The 17,604-nt window shown below is 34.2% G+C and overlaps 1 protein-coding gene across 3 annotated transcripts; it reads left to right on the top strand.

The window, feature by feature from the left end:
- Window positions 1–5,150: 5,150 nt before the first annotated feature.
- On the top strand, window positions 5,151–17,424 carry LOC122315822 (vacuolar protein sorting-associated protein 35A-like). Of its 3 annotated transcripts, XR_006244129.1 has the most exons (23): window positions 5,151–5,522; window positions 5,647–5,743; window positions 5,863–5,986; window positions 6,129–6,314; window positions 6,676–6,763; window positions 7,329–7,385; window positions 7,490–7,579; window positions 7,687–7,809; window positions 9,074–9,208; window positions 9,473–9,589; window positions 11,147–11,386; window positions 11,535–11,600; window positions 11,839–11,928; window positions 12,405–12,494; window positions 13,849–13,938; window positions 14,117–14,185; window positions 14,275–14,355; window positions 14,438–14,545; window positions 14,629–14,732; window positions 16,046–16,159; window positions 16,255–16,510; window positions 16,746–16,898; window positions 16,993–17,424. XR_006244129.1 is itself a non-coding variant. In XM_043132028.1 (22 exons), exons 1-21 carry the CDS (start codon window positions 5,430–5,432, stop codon window positions 16,463–16,465), a joined length of 2,373 nt encoding a protein of 790 aa, XP_042987962.1. In that variant the 5' UTR covers window positions 5,151–5,429; the 3' UTR covers window positions 16,466–16,510; window positions 16,993–17,424. The 3 variants fall into 3 exon arrangements, 2 of the variants coding, with proteins under 2 accessions (XP_042987962.1, XP_042987961.1); XM_043132028.1 differs by lacking the exon at window positions 16,746–16,898; XM_043132027.1 differs by lacking the exons at window positions 16,746–16,898; window positions 16,993–17,424 and having other exon boundaries at window positions 16,255–16,728.
- Window positions 17,425–17,604: the final 180 nt, after the last annotated feature.

Genomic DNA, 17,604 nt, shown 5'->3' with positions numbered 1-17,604 from the left:
TTTTCTTAAGCAGTTTCATGCATCAATGTACGTGTTGATGGGGTTGTGGGCCTTGTGGCCCAGGCCTGCAACCCGACCAGCCTACTCGGGTTTGAATCCGATCCGACTCAATCCGTACGTCCGGAGCGCACCAAACCGATCCCACGACTTGTGGGACCCAACAATAAACTATCAAACCAGTCCAAAGAAATGAACCATTTCAACGAAGTTTCCTCCCAATACAGCTTTTTAAATTAATATATATATATTTTCTGTTTTTCATTCCCCTGTTCGAATTGAACCTTAAACCCCTTAGTTTGGCAAATATATCCAGTTACGAGGGAATTCTTAAGAGAAATGATATGTATAAATTCTAAACAGATAAATTTTATGTAAATTTTTGTAAAAAGTGGACATCGTTTTAAAAAAAATACGTAAAAAAAACTATTCTTTATTAATAAAAATTATTTTTTTTATAAAAAAATTATATAAAATTTGTCTATTTAAGAGTTATACTAAATATTATTTAATTTGATTTAAATTGTTAAAAACATACATAATTTGTTAGAAAATGGATATAATTTGTATGATTTTAATTTTGTGGGGGTGGTCTATTTACATTGATAGCACATTGTGAATTACTTCCAACTTTTACCTTAAATAAATAAATGTATTTTAATTATATTATGATAATGAAAACTAAGGCTTGTTAGGAAGATTGGGTGGTTTTATTTAATCTCATCATATCTCATCTCGTTTTCTTTTTAAATATTATTCAAACAGAAACATTTTTAATTTTTTATCTAATTATTACAATTTTTTTAAACTTCTAAAAAAATAATTTAAAATTTTCAAATTCTAAAACAAAAATAATATTATAATTTGTTAATATTTTTATTCAATTTTTTCTTTTTCATTTCTCAAAATTCCATAAAATATCATAGCTCAAACATTTTTATTATTATGCATAAATTATTTCACTACTACTTACAAATTTCTCATCTAATCTTAATCTCCAAATATTCCTTAAGGGCTTGTTTGAAAAAACAATTGTTTTAAGATATTTTCAAATTATTTATAAATATTCTGAAATATTCTTAATATCTAAATGAGTTCTAAGAATATCTTTTAATAGTGGTGAAGTAGTAATGAATAATAATGAAATAATTTGAAAATATTTGAGAATAGTTACGTTCCCAAACATGCTCCAAATGTTTGGTAATGCTTTTCATCTTATTCCATATCATCTCATCCTATTTTTTTTCCTTCTCAAACATGACTTAAATATAAATATTTTCAAATAAATTATTACAACTTTTTCAAATTTTCAAGCAAAATACAAAAAATAATTCAACTTTTTCAAATTTCAAAACAAATATAATATTAAAAAAATTATATTCTAATAATAATTTAACTTTATAATATTTTTATTAAATTTTTTTTCTCGTTTTCTAAAACATTATAAAATATTATTACTCAAACCATTTTACTATTATTTATAAATCATTTCACTACTATTAACAAATTTATTATTTCATCTCATTCAAAGACTTTACAAATTCAAACTTGTGTCTTTGGATTTCTAAAACTATGAAATAAATGGGGTCTTAAATTTTAATGAAAATCACAAATATGCCATCATAATTATTTCTAAGAGGTCTTTTAAGATTAAAATCTTTTTTATTATTTTGAATTTTTTTATAGGGATAAACTTTTGGCCGGTCGATCTTTTTTCCTCAAATAACAGCCCTTTGAAAAGTAAGTGACATGTAGGCCTCCCATTTTAGCTCCACTATAACTACATCAAAGGTTATATAACTCACCAGAATAAAATTCCACCCTCTCTGGTGATCCTTCCTCTCTCTCTAAACTTAGAACCAGGTGAAACCCCCTCCCCCAACACAGAATCATACAGACCCTCCCAATGGATATAAAAAGATTAGATCAAACAAAAATAGAAATGATCGATTGATTAATTCTTTTCAACAACTAAAGAGTAACAGAGCAATCAAAATACCATAACTTCTTGTGAAAAATTGGAGATAGTATTCTTCTTCAAAGTTCTAGAAAGCTACACTTTTATATATGGAAAAAATGGGGGAAGAGACAACGTCACAAAGAAGGAACACATATGTGGTTCTGGAAATCTTGAGAAAGAGCAATAAAAATAAATCCACTTTGAAATCAAAGCTAAAGAAAATGAAAATGGAGAAGACGATGGTAATGGCTGTTTCAAATTGACGGAAGTTGATGGTTGTATGAATGGTGTGGTATCGTGAGGTGACGGGAGTTGGTGTGGCAACACCATTGTCCGTCAATGGCTGTAATGGAACTTGCTGTCATGAGACAATTTTAAGAGTTTTGCTATGGGCTCACAGCTCATAGCAAAACTCTTTCTTTGATGTGTGAATTTTATCATCACATGTGATGAGTCTCATTAACATGTTCTAACCATACACAAAGGGACATTAGAAAATCCCTTTTAGAGTCCCTAGCTATAATCTTGATCCCAATTATTTTAGTTTTTAAATCTACAACTGCATCTCAATTAATCTTAACTACACGCTCTTCTAGTTTTTCCCATCTACTGGTGCTGTCAGTTCTTTATACCATCTGCTCTTTTGAGTTTTTAACTTGTGCCTTCTTAAGATTTTCTAATCCTTATTGGCCAGTAGAAAATAATTATTGAGGACTTTCAAATTTATTCTCAAAGATAAAAGCATTTCGCCTATACCAGATTCTTTTCATTACAACAACCACCAGATCCAATTGTTTAGGTTGCAAGCTTCCTTGCAATTTCTTCCACAACTCTAAGAAATCTCTAAAGCATCCAGACCATTTTTGCACAAGACGTTGGTGTTCAGACCACACATTTGTTGCTATTGGGCAATTCCAAAGGGTACGATAAGCTGTCTCTTCCTCTAGCTTACATATGGGGCACAAATGTGATTCAAGAACCTTTTTCTTCATCAAATTCCATCTAGTAGGAAGAATTTCATAACAGGCTTTTTAGATAAACACTTTTGCACTCCTAGTAATCTATAAATTCCACACTTTGTTCCAACAATTCCCTTTATCTAATGAAATTGAAGCTTCACCCCTCTAAGTTTTTTTTTTGGTGAGTGGGCTAAATGATAGACACTTTTAATTAAAAATAAATCATTCTTAGTAAAGCCCCATATCAACTTGTCCTCCACTCCTATCTTATTGAGAGGAATGCTATAAATGGCTTCTACTTCCCTTTGTGCAAAAATATCTTAAATAACATATTTGTTCTAGCAGTCATTATCTTCTTGTATTAACTCTTCTACTCTTGTTTCATTGACTAATCTTTTAACAAGTGATTGAATTTTGTACCTTAATGGAATAGGGATCCATCTATCATTCCAAATTTTGATCTTCCTTCCATTACCTACCCTCCAGAGTAATTCATTTTTCAACAGGTCCATAGCAAACCTAATGCTCCTTCATATATGAGATGCCCCATACCAAATTTTGGATTCCAACAGTTCTGAGGATCTGTTGTATTTTTCTTTCATTATCTGAACTGCCATTGAGGATGGATTATAGGGAAGTCTCCAAGCTTCTTTAGCTAACATAGCCTTATTGAAATATTCTAGATCTTTAAAACCCAAACCCCCTTTTTGTTTTGCCACTCCCATCTTGTACCAACTTCTCCACTGGATCTTGTTTTCATTTTGCTTATGGTTCCACTAGAATTTGCCCATCATTGCTGATAGTTATTTGCAAAGCTTCATTAGCAATATTAATACACTCATTGTAAATGTTGGAATAGTCTGGATGATAGCCTTTAATAGTACCTTTTTCCTTGCCTGTGACAGAAACTTGTTTTTTCAGCTATTGATTTTGTGCCATACTTTTTCTTTGATACCTCTAATCATAATATACTTGGATCTTCCCATAACAGTAGGTAATTCTAAGTATTTCTCATAGCAGCTATTTGGATTCACCCCAGCTTCTTCTATAATCAGGTCTTTTGCTCTTTGTGTAGTGTTGGAATTGAAGAAGATGGATGCTTTTCACTTATTAAGACATCGATCTAAGGCTATCTCATATATCTCTAGTAGTTTTTGAACATTTCTCCACTCCTACATAGAAGCACTACATAAAAGAACACAATCATCATTAAAAAGTAAATGATTGATTCTCATTCCCCCTTCACTAAAGCCACACCTTTGGTCTCTCATTTCTTGTTTGAATCTTCCAAAATAACACTTAGACCTTCTGCACAACTGATGAACAAATAAGGGGAAACTAGATCTCCTTAAAAGGAAAAATTTTCTCTTTTGGTTAACCATTCACAAGGACAGTATAGTGAACAGTTTCTATACATTCCATCACTATCCTTACTCATCTTTCAGCTTTCTCATAATGTCTTCTAAATAAGTCTACTCAATTTTATCATAAGTGTTCGCCATGTCTAACTTCAATGCCATATTCTCATGTTTACCTTTCTATCAATTTCTCATTGAGTGGAGCAATTTATAAGCTACCATCACATTATCATTAATGGGGATGAAGGCACTTTAATTAGCCGATATGATAAATGGTAGCACTCTCTTTAATCTGTTTGCAAGCACCTTATATATAACTTTATAAAAAACATTACAAAGACTAAAGGCTATGTAATCACTGGCAACCTTTGGATCTTTCACTTTTAGAATCAAATAAATATAAGTGAAATTCAAATAGGGGTCAAAGCCATCACCTTTTAGTATACTTAGCACTGCATTACATTCATTTTGAAGAAAGAATAGGAATAACAAATATATCTCGGTACATAAATTTGGAATAAAAAAATAAAAAGAAAGGCTTAGCTGGCTATAATAGCTCTCCAAATTTGAGATTTCATTTTTACCAATATTAAAATTAAGGAAAATGTTTTTATGCCATAATCGATGTTTTATTTAATTTTAGTTTTAATTTTTTTAATAAGTATATAGTGTAGAAAGGATGAGTTAGAATTTAATTAGTTTAACAATAAAAAAAAATTAAAACATATACGAACTAGACATTAAAAATATTATTATTTTTATTTTAAAATTTTAAAAAAATTAAATTATTTATTTTATATAAAAATTTTAAAAAATTATAATAATTAAATAAATTTAAACGAAATGAGACGACGAGACAAGAATTATTGTGAAAACAATCTAGCCCTAAGCGTGTCACGAAAAACCGATGAAAATGTGAATTTTTCTTCGTTTTGAAAGTTTGGAGGCAGAGGCTGGACGTGAGACATTTTTGCGTTTGCTCGAATATCCAAATGGGATTGTTCTAATTCTAATGGCTAATGGTTAAACCTCAAGGGTCAAGACTCAAGACTCCAAGAGCGTCTCCGATCCCAAATTCCCAATTCGGCAATTCCTAAATAAAGCAGCCATTTTAGACGGGGCCAGTTGAGCGCACGGAGTATACAGAGGCAGACAATGATCTCCGACGGAGTCGAAGACGAAGAGAAATGGCTTACCGCTGGGATCGCCGGCCTCCAGCAGAATGCCTTCTATATGCACCGTGCTCTGGTAATTCCCTCTATTGATGTCCTAGTGTCTGTCTGTGTCTGCTTCACCAGAAAGGGGAAAAATTGGAGGAATTCCCCCTTTTTTCCAGACCTAATTTCCGTCGATTCCTCTTGATTCTTTTCAGGATTCGAACAATCTTCGAGACGCCTTGAAATACTCTGCTCAGATGCTCTCAGAGCTTCGGACTTCGAGGCTTTCCCCTCACAAATACTACGAACTCTGTGAGTTTCATCTTTCTTTCACTCTCTCTCACCGATTCCTCTCTTTGGATTCGGGACATCTATGATCAACACGAGGTTGTGTATGATTGTTTATTGGAGTGTGCGATGTGTCCACTCAGACATGCGTTCATTCGATGAGTTGAGGAAGCTGGAGATGTTCTTCAAGGAAGAGGCTCGCCGGGGCTGCTCTATTATTGATCTGTACGAGCTTGTGCAGCACGCTGGTAACATTTTGCCCAGATTGTAAGTTATATTTACTCCGTGCTTTTATTTAATTGTAAAACTACTTATCAATCTTAGATATGAAAAAAAACATAATTTATCAATCTGACCACGATAAAATTTCTGGTTGTATTCATTATATGAGTTTTGTGATCTCCATCAGGTATCTACTCTGCACGGTAGGATCTGTATACATCAAGTCTAAGGAAGCTCCTGCTAAGGATGTTCTCAAAGATCTCGTGGAGATGTGTCGAGGCATTCAACATCCTGTACGCGGGCTATTTTTACGGAGTTACCTTTCTCAAGTCAGTCGGGATAAATTACCTGATATTGGTTCCGAGTACGAAGGGTAAGGGAATTAGTTGGTTATTTGCATTCTATTTCTTTCGTCAAACCCATCTCGTAGTTGGGTATAAGAATTACATTCTATTTCTCCAGTCTCTTGACCTTCTCTCTCTGGTTTAAGAAGTGCGACTAGATACTGAGTACCGTCTGGAAGATAGCTTTAACATTGATGCTGTATTGAGATATGACTTAATTTAATTAAGTACTGATTTTAGTAAATAAGTCTGTTACAAATTAGCTCGTTTCTGCTAGTCCTTGTTTATCACCGTGTTCATTTTTGTTGATTAGTAGACCTGTGCTCGCTCTGTGCGTTTTAAACTGTAGTGTGGCTTGTGCATTGAATTATTTGCTTTTCACTCTGGCAGAGATGCTGACACCGTCATAGATGCTGTGGAATTTGTACTCCAAAACTTCACAGAAATGAATAAACTTTGGGTGCGGATGCAACATCAGGTCGGTTCAATTTATCTGTGAATTATTGCATGTTTGAATGTTTGGGCATGCGTGATACCAAATACTGTATTACTAGAAGCATTACTAGGCATGCTCTAGGCCCTGTGAAGCTTTTATGTAATGTCTTTTTGGTATCGACATAAAGCATTAAGGCTTAGCATAAGCAGACAGGCAATTGCTTTTTTTTGACACTCGGTACTAATTTCCTGTGCCGACAGATATTATTTTTCTCTAATTTATATTGGTTGAATTTATTTTTATGTCTATTGGTTGTAATTCCCATTTTACCTCGGCATCCATTAGATGTTAGATTGTTCATATTTCACATGCTTTTCTGTTTCCAACTTTTTTTTGGTTTGGAAATGCGAAGATTTAGAACCCCAAAGTACTTAGGTGTGCCTTGAGCCTTAAATAGAATGACCACGATGCTTGCATGTAATGAAGGTAAAAGTGCATCATGAGGGCATGATTTCTGGTCATACTGGTGTCATAGTGCTTGTGAATCATATCATACTCTTAGTGGATCCTGTGGTTGAGGCTTGCTGTTGGGTTTTGTGGTCTGCAGGGACCTGCCCGGGAAAAGGAGAAGCGGGAGAAAGAAAGGAGCGAGCTGCGTGATCTTGTAATATGAGTAGCTCATATCTGGTACTTTCAGTACAATAAAATGTGCATTTTCAGTGTATGCTTAAAGATAGCTCCTTTTCGCCCACCTTGGGTTTTCTTTAGGTTGGGAAGAACCTGCATGTTCTCAGTCAGATTGAGGGCGTTGACCTTGATATGTACAAAGATACTGTTCTTCCCAGAGTCTTGGAGCAGGTAGGATCTGTTTGGTTTTCTCGTATACTTTTTGGAGACCTATGATGTTTGATTTCCATTTTCCAAGCATCTCATGATGGATTCATCATCTCAATTGTATTTCCTAGGTTGTAAATTGCAAAGATGAGCTTGCCCAACACTACTTGATGGATTGCATAATACAAGTGTTTCCTGATGAGTACCACTTGCAAACTCTTGATGTATTACTGAGTGCTTGCCCTCAGCTTCAGGTGGGTGCCATCATATGCTTTATTCGTTCTTGTATAACTACTTTATGTTTATATATATATGTATGCATATATATTTTGATAAGTTCAACTCGTGATATGTTTAGAGGTCCATGGTAATTTAGTAGACATAGTTTTAGTTTACATTGAACTGAATTAATATTGCTCATCTTTCATCGTCAAAGGATTGTTGTTATGATATGTGGAAGATACCTTGCAAATAATTAGTAACTTGTGTTAAAACTGGTCATATACCATCAGGGTGCAGCCTAATGGTTAACAGGTAGGCTTGGGATGAGTTGCAGACTCGCATATCTTTGGTTCGATTCTGCATTAGGAGTTCTCCTAGATTAACGGATATACGGTTCTGAGAGTGGGGACTTGTATCCGATGCTTACTCCCTAAGGGTGGGTGGGTTTGAAGGACCCTACCTTGGGGAGGCTTCAAAAAGAAAGGGTCATGCAATTTGTTGAACTCCTTCATGGTTAAAATCTTTGGTGACGGAAGCTTACTCATGACAGTGTATTGAATGTATCATGAGTTGGATTATTGTTTACTCATCATTTAATTATTGGATTATTGGAGTATATATTTGGTGATAGAAGCGCTTTTTTTTAGTTAAGTCTCTGTCCAGATTTATCTCCTCTATGTGGTTTGTGTTTTTATTTACGATTTGTTTCTTTGGTGGTTGTTCTGCACATTGAATTTATTTGGTGATATTGGACCTTTTCGATAGCCTCTCTCTGGTTTATAGGAGGTAGTCATGACTTGGTTGTGTTTTGTCAATATCTTTTCCCCACCGTGGATATTGATTTTTCTATTTCCACTAACCTTACTTATGTTTCCCAAACCCATCTTGCAAGTCAAGGTCCTTTGTTGAAATTAGAAATTTCTTATGATGGTTGCATCGAAATGTCTAAACCTTAACGTTCTGGGCATCAGCCAGGAACTGTGCGACACCTGCACCATCTACTTATGGAAGTGCATATTGGACTGCAATGGATTGCATTTACTGTAGTTTAATGAATGCATGTCGCCACGCGGTATTGTTCTCCATTTAAGATAAAGAATACACAAATTAGAGATAATACTAAAACCTTATCCACTTGATCAATGATATAGAGTAGATGGGGAAAAGATGTCCTTCCCTTGTACCAAACTTGCCAAAATAAATTCTGTAGCAATTTGTTTTTTGCCATTAATGCAATGCTTTGCCTTCTTCTAAGTTCTCTTGGTTCTCACCCTCCTGGAATTTTATGTTTCTCAGCCATCTGTTGACATCAAAACGGTACTATCCCAGTTAATGGAAAGGCTTTCAAACTATGCTGCATCAAGTGCTGAAGTGTTACCTGAGTTCTTGCAAGTCGAAGCATTCTCCAAATTGAGCAATGCCATCGGGAAGGTAATTTCGTATTCCCATTTAACATTCTAAAAACTAGAATTTGAGAATGGTATATTTGAACTAATTTTTGTGCAACTTTTTTGAGCTTTTATTTTTCCCATGTGTTAGCTCCACATAAATTGACTAAATTTGACCTTGCATAGAATTCTTCTGATGCACAATCGCAATATTTTATTTCCCTTTCATCCCATGCCTCTTTACCCCTTAACTTTCTCCATGTTAAATTCTGGAAGTTGGTAATTTAGTGACTCTATGTTGATGCAGGTGATAGAAGCACATGTTGACATGCCTACCATTGGAGTTGTAACTTTATATTCTTCTCTTCTCACGTTCACTCTTCACGTCCACCCTGATCGACTTGATTATGCAGATCTAGTGTTGGTATGCTTCTTTGCCTAGTGATATAACTTGTGGATGCAACCTTTTGGGTTCACTTAGCATATACTGTTCATAGACCAAGATCCAGTGATACATACACTTATGTGATGTTTGGATGTTGGGAGTTTTAGAAGTCTCATGAGTAGTAGTAGAAAGATTTTAGAGGAGTTTTTATTGAGTTTTGTAGAAGTGATGAGACCCATTGAAAATATGTTTGGATGGAAAAATCTGGTGGAGAGGAGAGAAGTTTATGGAGGCTGTGTAATAAATAATGAATAATAAAAAGCATAAACAAAAGAAAGAAAACCCACAGTTCTTGATACGAGCATCCTAGAGGTGACTTGATCGAAGTGGCTAGATTGGTCCAAGCCACTGCAGCGGTGACTTGGTGGCTGCCGGAGTGGGGTGAGGGGGTGGGTCTCTTAACCTTTTATTTTTTTTAATTTATTCTACTTCTTGTATGTTTCAGATTTTTTTTTTTATGTACTTTTTGTGTGTTCTTTGAAATCCATTTGGAGAGTTTTTACACTGGATATTTTTTATATTTGGGAAGAAAACTGTTTAAGATATCAACAACCCAAACTCAAATAGGCCCTTAGCTTTAAATGTTCTACTTATTTTTTACACATCTATTTTCCTTTCCTATACTCCTAGCAAACAGTCAACATCCACAGGAGTATGATTGTTTAATTTCAGATTTCCCTACTTCAGAGACCCACTAATCAAGACATAAAACAACTTGGGGCTTTATAAAATTGAGTGGATGAAGAAGCTAATGTTCAGTTACTTTTTGATGAATCTCATCTAGCTTATTACAGATTCTTGTGAAGACAAAAAGAAGCCTTCATCATATGATGGCTCCACATTGCTACATCCCAAGTTTTTTGTGTGAAATGAAATCCTTCTGAAATTTCAAAATTTTAAATATGCTATGGGCTGTGCATTTGTTTGTACCAATATTATAATGAAGGAATATCATATCCATACTCAATTTCATTAGTACTCGTATTTTGGGATTTGGTTGTAGTTTTTCTTCTTATCTTTTCTTTTTTCTTTTATTTGATTCCTTTTATATACTTCTCATGCACGTGGGTTTTGTGCCCTTTGGTACCTCTTCAGACATTTTTTCTTGTAAAAAATACAATATAGTGTCCAAGTGGCCTTCTACCATCCACATCTTATCAGAACAAAAAGGAAAAAGAGTGGGTAAGGTGGTTATGTGCTCCTACTCCATTCACTACTGTTCACAAGCACAACACATGCACTGAGAAACTTATAGTCACAGATGCATACAGAAGATTCAACCTTCAATTTTACCCTTTACCACTTGGCTAAAAAGGCTGGTTGAAGAGTGTATGTGCCATATTGGTTATATTGAGCTTGTTAGGATCAGTAAGTTTTAGAGAATAGTATATTAAATAACTGTCCATATCGTGAAGTTTCATTTAGCTGTCATGAACTGGTTGCTCAATTGCTTCATGTCATCATGGAAGTGTTTAATAGATTGTTCTTACAGGGTCATGCTAGTATAGTAATCCTGTGTCTGTTTTTTTCTTTCAGGGAGCATGTGTTAAGAAACTCTCTGGCAAAGGAAAGATTGAAGACAGCAAAGCAACAAAACAGATTGTGGCACTTTTAAGTGCTCCGCTTGAGAAATATAATGATATTGTTACTGCCTTGAAGCTTTCAAACTATCCCCGTGTCATGGAATACTTGGACACTGAAACGAACAAAGTCATGGCAACTGTTATAATTCAAAGCATTATGAAAAACAAAACGTGTATAGAAACCGAGGACAAGGTATATTTTTATTTTTATTTTATTGAATGTTTTTAATTTTTTTCTTCTCTAGTGAAATTTGGTGAAGGGGGATTTCAACCCCGGTCATGGGGTGCCAAGACATTCTATTTTTTGTTTGTTTGTAATAATGTGGTTTGTCAGTTTACAGGTTGAGGCATTGTTTGAATTAGTCAAGGGACTTATCAAGGATTTAGAGGGGAACCATCAAGATGAGGTCATTTGTAATTCCTTTCTAGTAATGTACATATTACATGATGCTAAATGTTCTTATTTGTGGCCATTTGGCTGATTGTTTTCCTCTTTAATTCTAATGACTGGTACTTTTTTGACCTGTAAGAAAAATATGACTCGGGACTTCTTGTTTGCCAATAAAAAAAGGACTAGTACTGGTAATGTTTCTGAGACATTTTGTGTGCATGTATGCCATTTTTTTTCTTTTAATTCTATATTAGATTGACGAGGATGATTTCAAGGAGGAGCAGAATTCTTTTGCACGTCTCATTCAGATGCTTTACAATGAAGATCCTGAAGAAATGTTTAAGGTATTTTATGTGTAGAATGTATTTATGCCCAATAGCTTCTCATATTTGTGTATACAATGTTTCAGATGTTTAATATTATTTTGTAAGTCCATCGATTTTGGTTTTCGACATGGTTTATAGAAATATTGGAGATTTATTTTACTTAAAAAAAATGTTGGAGAAATGTATATATTGACAAGTATGTAGAATATGTTTTTTTCTCCCATTAAATTGTGCATTGGTAAATTTGATTTTCTTGTAAATTCTGACTGTTCCTATAATAGAATTTGGGCTTAAATTGTGGTGGCTAGTTCCATTTTCTTTCTTCGACAAGTTAATTTCTTATTTGTAAAGACTGAAGAGTATGTTGTGGAATAAGTTTCTCCTCTGTTGAAGTTTAACGCCAAAGTATCTACTGCATCATGATATCATTGTCTTGTTCCAGTTCATTTCACTGTGAGCTCCTTTTTACTGTGATTTCATGTGCTGGGTTGCAGATAATTTGCACTGTAAGGAAGCATATCTTGACCGGAGGACCAAAGCGTCTACCCTTTACTATTCCTTCTCTCATTTTCTCCTGTCTCAAGGTCTGGTTCTTTCTATACAACTCACACTACAAATTGTGATCTGTTATAACTTATAGGTTAATACTAACAAGCTTTAAGTTGTCAAAATTGTTTTTGATTCCTGGGATAAGCATCACATAATTAATCACTGGTGGCATGCAGAATGGCTGGTCTTATTTTGGTCTGCATCACTAAAGTGTTACTTTTTTAAAATGATTATTTGTAACTTACACAACGCACAAAAATAGCTTAATTTATTAATGAAAAATACTTTTATGTATCTGAGTCAGCATACCTAGAAACCTTATACAGAACAAAACCTTTACAATTGTTTCCATGTTAGCATAATGATCACTGAATTTTGGTTGAACAATTTGGTTTTTTATTCCGTAGTTGTTCTTGTTTCATATTAATGATACGAAATTTTGCAAATTTTGCTTGAATGTAGAGAGGGACCAATAAATATTAATTATCGTGCCAAAATAAAAGAACATAAGTTGAGAAAACAGAAAAGTGTGTGTTAGCCAAACTAAAGGACTTTTTGAACTAATTTTATTAACCATATTTCATTTTAAAAAACCTGAATTTAGAAATGGAAAAATCTATTTTTTTGCGCTTTTTATTATTAATTTTTTGTTTTTCTAATCGAGTTTATTTTCTTTTATTTTTATAATTTTAATTTAATTATTATTTTTAGTTTCTCAAGTTTCTCTTTTGTGTTTCCTATTTTACATGATTTTATTTTTTAATTAAAGGCTATTAATTTTTTATTTTTGGTAATTTTTTAAAGTTTTTTGGCTTGTCTTTTATTTATTTTTGATAAGTAAACCTGTCTTTTATTTTCTAAAGCTTTATTATTATTATTTTAGTATTTTCGTTAATGCAGCATGCTGACTGTGTTTTTTCATTTTTTTTTTTAATACACTGACTGTATTTATTTGTGTACATGCAAATTTGTGTTATGTGCCACTTATCGAAAAAAATTTGTCACACGTCAGTACATGATTGGTCATGGTGTGGTAATTGACTGTCATGCTAACAATTTTCGTCATTTAATTAATGGAAGTTCAACAAAGAGGTCACTTTAATATGTGGCTATTACATGAGGAATTATTTTGGTTATCTTACCCTAAGGACCTGTTTCAAATGGGATCAAATCCTGAGGATTGCTATGGTAGTCTTTCATTGACAACAATATAGAGAGAGAGCTGATGACGTGACCTCATAGAGCAAAACTCTCTGTTTTGAAAATCATATAGTATGCAAATTTGTATATGTTGGAATGTGAAATAAGCACTGTTAGCCTTGCTTTCGATTTTCTGAAGAAAAACTAGATAGTTGCACTGATGAACTGTATGATGCCTGTAATATGTAGTTGGTTAGGCAGTTACAAGGCCAAGATGAAAATCCTTTCGGGAATGAAACGTCAACCACTCCAAAGAAAATTTTTCAGCTTTTGAATCAGGTATATTTCTACTGAAAGAAGTAATGATCCAAAATATGAATATGTTTCTGTTTCTGTTTTGTCTTTGCCGTTTAGATTATGTTTTTTGGATGGTCACATCTAATATCTACTCCTGTGTTTGATTTTATTCATTTATCCATTTTAGTGTTCTTAGTAAACTTCCAGTTTCTTGTTTCAGACAATTGAGGCTCTGTCAAGTGTTCCTGCACCTGAACTTTCATTACGGCTGTATCTGCAATGTGCTGAGGTACATGGAATTGTTTGCTTTTTATACATTTGAGGGATCAATAGGCTAAGACATTTGCTAACTTGCATGTCCCTTTTGTTTTCTGTTAGGCTGCCAATGACTGTGACTTAGAACCTGTTGCTTATGAATTTTTCACTCAAGCATACATTCTGTATGAAGAAGAAATTTCAGTAAGTTGGTCGATAACCTTGGAACTAGTCCTATGACATATTCTTTTCCACATTTTTGGCTTACATTTGTTTGCTGTAATAGGATTCTAAAGCACAGGTGACTGCAATACATTTAATAATTGGAACGCTTCAGAGGATGCATGTTTTCGGTGTTGAGAACAGGGATACCTTAACACACAAGGCAACAGGGGTAAATTTTAGAGTTTGATTGTTCTGGTAGAACACTTATAAGACTGATTCTCCTAAAAACCTGCATATGATGCCTTTTTGCAGTATTCTGCAAAGCTTTTAAAGAAGTCTGATCAATGTAGAGCTGTTTATGCATGCTCACATCTCTTCTGGGTTGATGATCAGGAGAACATGAAAGATGGAGAAAGGTGCTTTTCCATAATCTCACATTCATAAGAACTCACCCCCCCCCCCTTCCCTCCTCCTCCTCCTTCCTCCTCCTCCTCTTCTTCTTCAAAAGAAAAAAGAAAAAAAGAAGGGTAAGCCAAATATGCTGCAAATACATGTCTAATTGGTGTTTTCAAGCATTACATGTTCTGTCAGCTAAATTTGGCTCATCTATAATTTAGGGCTGCCAATTCGTGTTTTCATGTTGGGTTCAAATCATGTCAAGTTGGATTCAAACATATGAGTCAATCCTTACTCGATCCATTTAATTAAAGGAAAATTCTATATACGACACCATCATTCCATCCTTGTCCCATGCCTACCCACCAACCTTTAAATTATTTAAAAAAAATGTCAAGAGATGATCCAAGGGTGATTGAAAGTGCCATAATTATAAAATGGGATGAAAGTGGGATAGGAGTTTAGTATATATCAATGCTCTTAATTAAACGATCCTAACCTACTAATTTTGTGTTTGGTTTGTATTGGGCGGTTTGTAACAAAAATTGCCACAATTGCCTATAATTTAAACAAAATTTTTCAGAATATCGCATGTCAATTTCTGATAGTGTCAAATCGTGTTCTGGTAAGCCCTAGCCCTAATTATGTGATTAAACAGGTTAGCCACCTCAATCCTGACATGCTAATTTTGTAGGATTAGTTTCAAATTCGTGTGCCTTTTCAAAAATTGCCAGCCCTAGCCTTTATCTAAATACTATATAATTTTCGAAGCATGGAACTTTACTCACTTAAAACTATGTTATCAACTATCCCAAATTTAAACTTATAGGTAATAAACAATAAATCTATTTGAATTACTGATCTGATTTAAAATTAAAATGAATAAATGAGAAGTAATATATTAAATTAAACAGCTACTTTTTCTCTAATCTAAAATAAGCAATATTTCTGCTTTCCATGCATGAGTTTCTTTTCCACTTGTACACTTTATTTTGGCAGACCATATAAGTTGTCATTAGTTCCTTTTCAAGCAAAGTTCGTGAATTTTCTCATCACTGACATAGAAACAAAGGAGCATAAGGGGATAGAAGATTAAAATGCTAATATGACGATTTTTAAAGGTTTAAATTATTGTATAATGCGTCAGGATGTACTAATTAGTTACATTAAATATTCATAAAAAAAGACTAGTTACATTAAGTATTTCTCGTGTAATAAACTTACTTGGTTTGTGCAAGTTTAAGACTAGCATTGGAGTCTGAACCTTGTATTGATGCCACTTTAAATTCTTTGTAATGCTTATTTATTTATAATCATTTGATGTTTTTACCAGAGTCCTACTTTGCCTTAAGCGTGCATTACGAATTGCAAATGCTGCTCAACAAATGGCCAATGCAGCACGTGGCAACACAGGATCGGTGACACTATTTGTTGAGATACTGAACAAGTAATAGGCATTTGCCCCTAATCTCATCAAATCTCAGTCTGTTTCTACAAATTTTCTTCCAAAAATGGGATAATCATACATTATTGTATATGCAGGTACCTTTATTTCTTTGAGAAAGGAAATCCTCAGATTACTGTTTCCACAATCCAGGGCCTGATTGAATTAATTACCACTGAAATGCAAAGTGACACTACCACACCAGATCCAGCTGCAGATGCTTTCTTTGCCAGCACGCTGCGGTACATCCAGTTCCAGAAACAGAAAGGCGGTGCAATAAGCGAGAAATACGAGCCCATCAAAGTGTGACTGGTTTGGAGATCTCATATCAGAGCTGCAGACAAGTTTTTGTTGGTGAGTGGTTCAGAATTTGCATTGACTCCCTTTTACAACCTACCAATCCGGCATGTGTATTTCCTGATGTTGAAAGTGGCTTTCTATATCCTAGTCAGATGCAATGTTGAATTTAGGTTAGCCTTAATTTTGTTACAGGAAAATCCATATACATTTCTATACAACATCCATTGACACTGCACTTCATAACCTTTTGTGCTATTTTCAAATTTCATGTATATGAGATACCCTACAGCTATCTATGCTCCGAGTTCTGTTCTTCAACTTTTGTACCGTCTCGTCTACTCCAGGGTGAAACATACAAAAATCAATTGACCCACAATTCCACTTTCGTACAATGAAACCCGAGGCCTGTACCTTGGAAATTAGGCCAGAAGAACCTAAAAAGGTTCATATGGTTTCTTGTGTTGTGATTAAGAATAGAGGTCGTTGTTAAGGTAATAACTCTATGATGTACGAACTCTGCCATTCATTCTTATCAGGGAAAGCAAGAAAGAAAAAAGAAGAAAATTTCAAAGAGCTTGAGAGCGCAGACAATTTGGAAATTATTGTGAGAACAGCATATGTCCTGAACTCTTGATATCCCTTTGTAAGAAGGATATTGTCCCAGAGTTGTGGTACAGACTAATGTCATGTAGAAGTCCAAAGAAAGTCATTCATTCATCAGGGGAAAGCAACAAACAAGGCCTTACAGTTACAGATACCATTTGACAATTGTTTCCGCCGCCAATAGTATTGGTATCGGTCTCGAGTCAGGTGCCGTCGTCCTGTTACCATATTTTCAAATTTTATTGGTCTGAAGCATTTATTTCGAGCTTCCTGATGAACAAACAAGCCTTCAATTTTGGCACGGGGGTGTTTTACAAACTTGTTAACATTATTAATTTATTCATTGGCTTTACATTGCATGCTAACCTATTAATATCACTGTCACGTGCTGCGTTATAAGCTGGGGTTAAGTTTGTATGGAGTGGTATTGCTAGGCTACCTCAACAACCGCAGTAAAGCTCCAATGGCTTTGCTCTTAACTATTTTCTCATCTTTAACGCAATCATCAATTGTAGCCTTTCATCATCAAGCATGCTTGATTTATA

The sequence above is a fragment of the Carya illinoinensis genome, chromosome 7 (genome assembly GCF_018687715.1).
Source record: "Carya illinoinensis cultivar Pawnee chromosome 7, C.illinoinensisPawnee_v1, whole genome shotgun sequence".
In the NCBI taxonomy this organism is placed as follows: domain Eukaryota; kingdom Viridiplantae; phylum Streptophyta; class Magnoliopsida; order Fagales; family Juglandaceae; genus Carya; species Carya illinoinensis.
The sequence above is the reverse complement of the archived record's forward strand: the minus strand, read 5'-3'. Positions and strand labels throughout refer to the sequence as shown.